Here is a 2,090-nt window from a genome sequence, read left to right as displayed (position 1 = left end):
TGGGGACCCGGAGCGTTTCTCAGGTGACCCCACTCCCTGTGGGAGTGGCCCTCGAGGCCAGGCCACGGGCCTTGGTGACCCGGAGCTTTTCCGAGGAGTCACCAGTGCCTGTGGCAGCGGCCCTTGAGGCCATTTGTTGTGAATTTGCCACCAGGGGCTTTTCCAAACCATCAGCAGCCCCTGTGGCAGTGGCCCTTGAGGCCATTTGTTGACACTTTGCCACCAGGGGCTTTTCCAAACCATCCCCAGTCCCTGTGGCAGGAGCCCCGCAGGCCATTCTGTCACACTTGGCCGCCAGGGGTGTTTTTCCCAGGTTTCTCTCCCGCAGGTGCCCTCAAGACCAGGTGCCATGGCGGGGGGATGCTTCGGCCTGTGCCGGCTGCTCCGGGGGAAGAGGAAGAACAGGAGAGGCCCTGGAGCTGGCCCAGCACAGGAAGCAGAAGAGGAGGAGGTGCAGCACTTCCAGCCACTGCAGCAGGGTGAGTGTTGGAGCTGGGCCCCAGGGATGGTGGCTGCAGCCAGCTGGACCCCTTGCCGTCCCCTCTGGACATGGTCAGAGAAAGGGAGGGGGAAAGGGGGGCCAAGGTTGATCCCCCCGGCATCCGTGCTCCATCCCCTGGGCATCCCAGGGCTGGCCCTGCCTGTGGAGTGCAGGGCTGGGCTGTGTTCTCTGGCCTCTCCCGTGGCCCCTCAGCTCTGACTGCGCTCGCTCTTTGCCAGATCCAGGCCGGGACCGCCCAGAAGAGCAGGACCGCGCCCGTGGCCGCTTGCGCAGGGCACTTCAGGTACCTGCAGCCATCCCCCCCTGGGCTGGGCCTGCTGTCCCTGCTCCGCCTGGCACCGCTGTCAGAGCACTCCATGCCACTTCCCTCTCTTCCCTGCCCTTTCTTCTCCTGCAGAGGTTGCTGAAATTCATGGGTGTTCGGCGCAGAAGAGCCACGACCGCACCGCCTGAGCTCACGGCACAGCCTGACACCAGCGCAGCCGAGCTCGAGGCGGAGCCTGATGGCAGCACTGCACCAAGGGATTGTGCAGCCAGCAGTGACATGGCACCCATTGATTGTGCAGCCAGTGGTGACACGGCACCGACCGATGGCACAGCAACCACGGACGTGTCCGCGATTGATGGCACAGAAACCACCGCCATGGCAGCAATTGATTGTGCAGCCAACTGTGTCATGGCACTTACTGATGGCACAGACACCGCTGAGATGGCACAGCTCGAGGGTACAAGAACCACTGATATGGCAGAGGTTAATGGCACAGACATCTCTGACACGGCACTGATGGATGGCACAGCCACCTGTGACACCGCGCTGGTTGACACCGACACAAGCTCTGACACGGCACCAACTGATGTCGGGGCCAAGGCTGACGCCACTACCGAGGGCATCGCAGACAATGACTGCACATCCACGCAGAGTGTGACTGATGCTCCCAGTCGGGACCTGGCACAGCCTGACACCAGCGCAACCGAGCTCGAGGCAGAGCCTGATGGTAGCACTGCACCAATTGATTATGCAGCGAGTGGTGACATGACACCCATAGATGGCACAGCAACCTCAGACACAGCAGTGACCGATGGCACAGAAACCACCGACATGGCAGCAGTCGATTGCGCAGCCAAATGTGACGTGGCACTGGTTGATGGCACTGACACCTTTGACATATCACAGATCGAGGGCACAGAAACCTCTGACACATCACCAGTTGAGGCCACAGAAACCTGTGTCCTGGCACCAGTGGAAGGCACAGCCACCTGTGACACCGCGCTGGCTGACACCGACACAAGCTCTGACACGGCACCAACTGATGTCAGGGCCCAGGCTGATGCCACGACTGAGGGCATCACAGACAATGACTGCGTGTCCACGCACTGTGTGACTGATGCTCACAGTCTGGGCCTGGCAGAACCTGACACCAGCACAGCCAAGCTCAAGGTGGAGCCGGATGTCAGCACTGCACTGACTGATTGTGCAGCCAACGCTGTCATGGCACCAGATGATGGCACAGCAACCTCTGACGTGGCAGTGGTTGATGGCACAGAGACCACCGACATGGCAGCAATTGATTGCGCAGCCAACTGTGAT

General features: G+C 61.1%; 1 protein-coding gene across 1 annotated transcript; it reads left to right on the top strand.

The window, feature by feature from the left end:
* Window positions 1–349: 349 nt before the first annotated feature.
* LOC113942032 lies at window positions 350–2,063 on the top strand (the record flags this gene model as incomplete). Its single annotated transcript, XM_027633172.1, has 4 exons — window positions 350–479; window positions 721–785; window positions 900–1,169; window positions 1,527–2,063. Coding segments are annotated over exons 1-4 (1,002 nt in total), but the record flags the coding sequence as incomplete, so codon positions are not given.
* Between the last annotated feature and the right edge of the window lie 27 nt (window positions 2,064–2,090).

This window comes from Corapipo altera, unplaced genomic scaffold (assembly GCF_003945725.1).
Source record: "Corapipo altera isolate COAL_440 unplaced genomic scaffold, ASM394572v1 59429, whole genome shotgun sequence".
Lineage (NCBI taxonomy): Eukaryota > Metazoa > Chordata > Aves > Passeriformes > Pipridae > Corapipo > Corapipo altera.
Note: the sequence above shows the minus strand (reverse complement) of the source record. Positions and strands in the feature narration are given on the sequence as shown.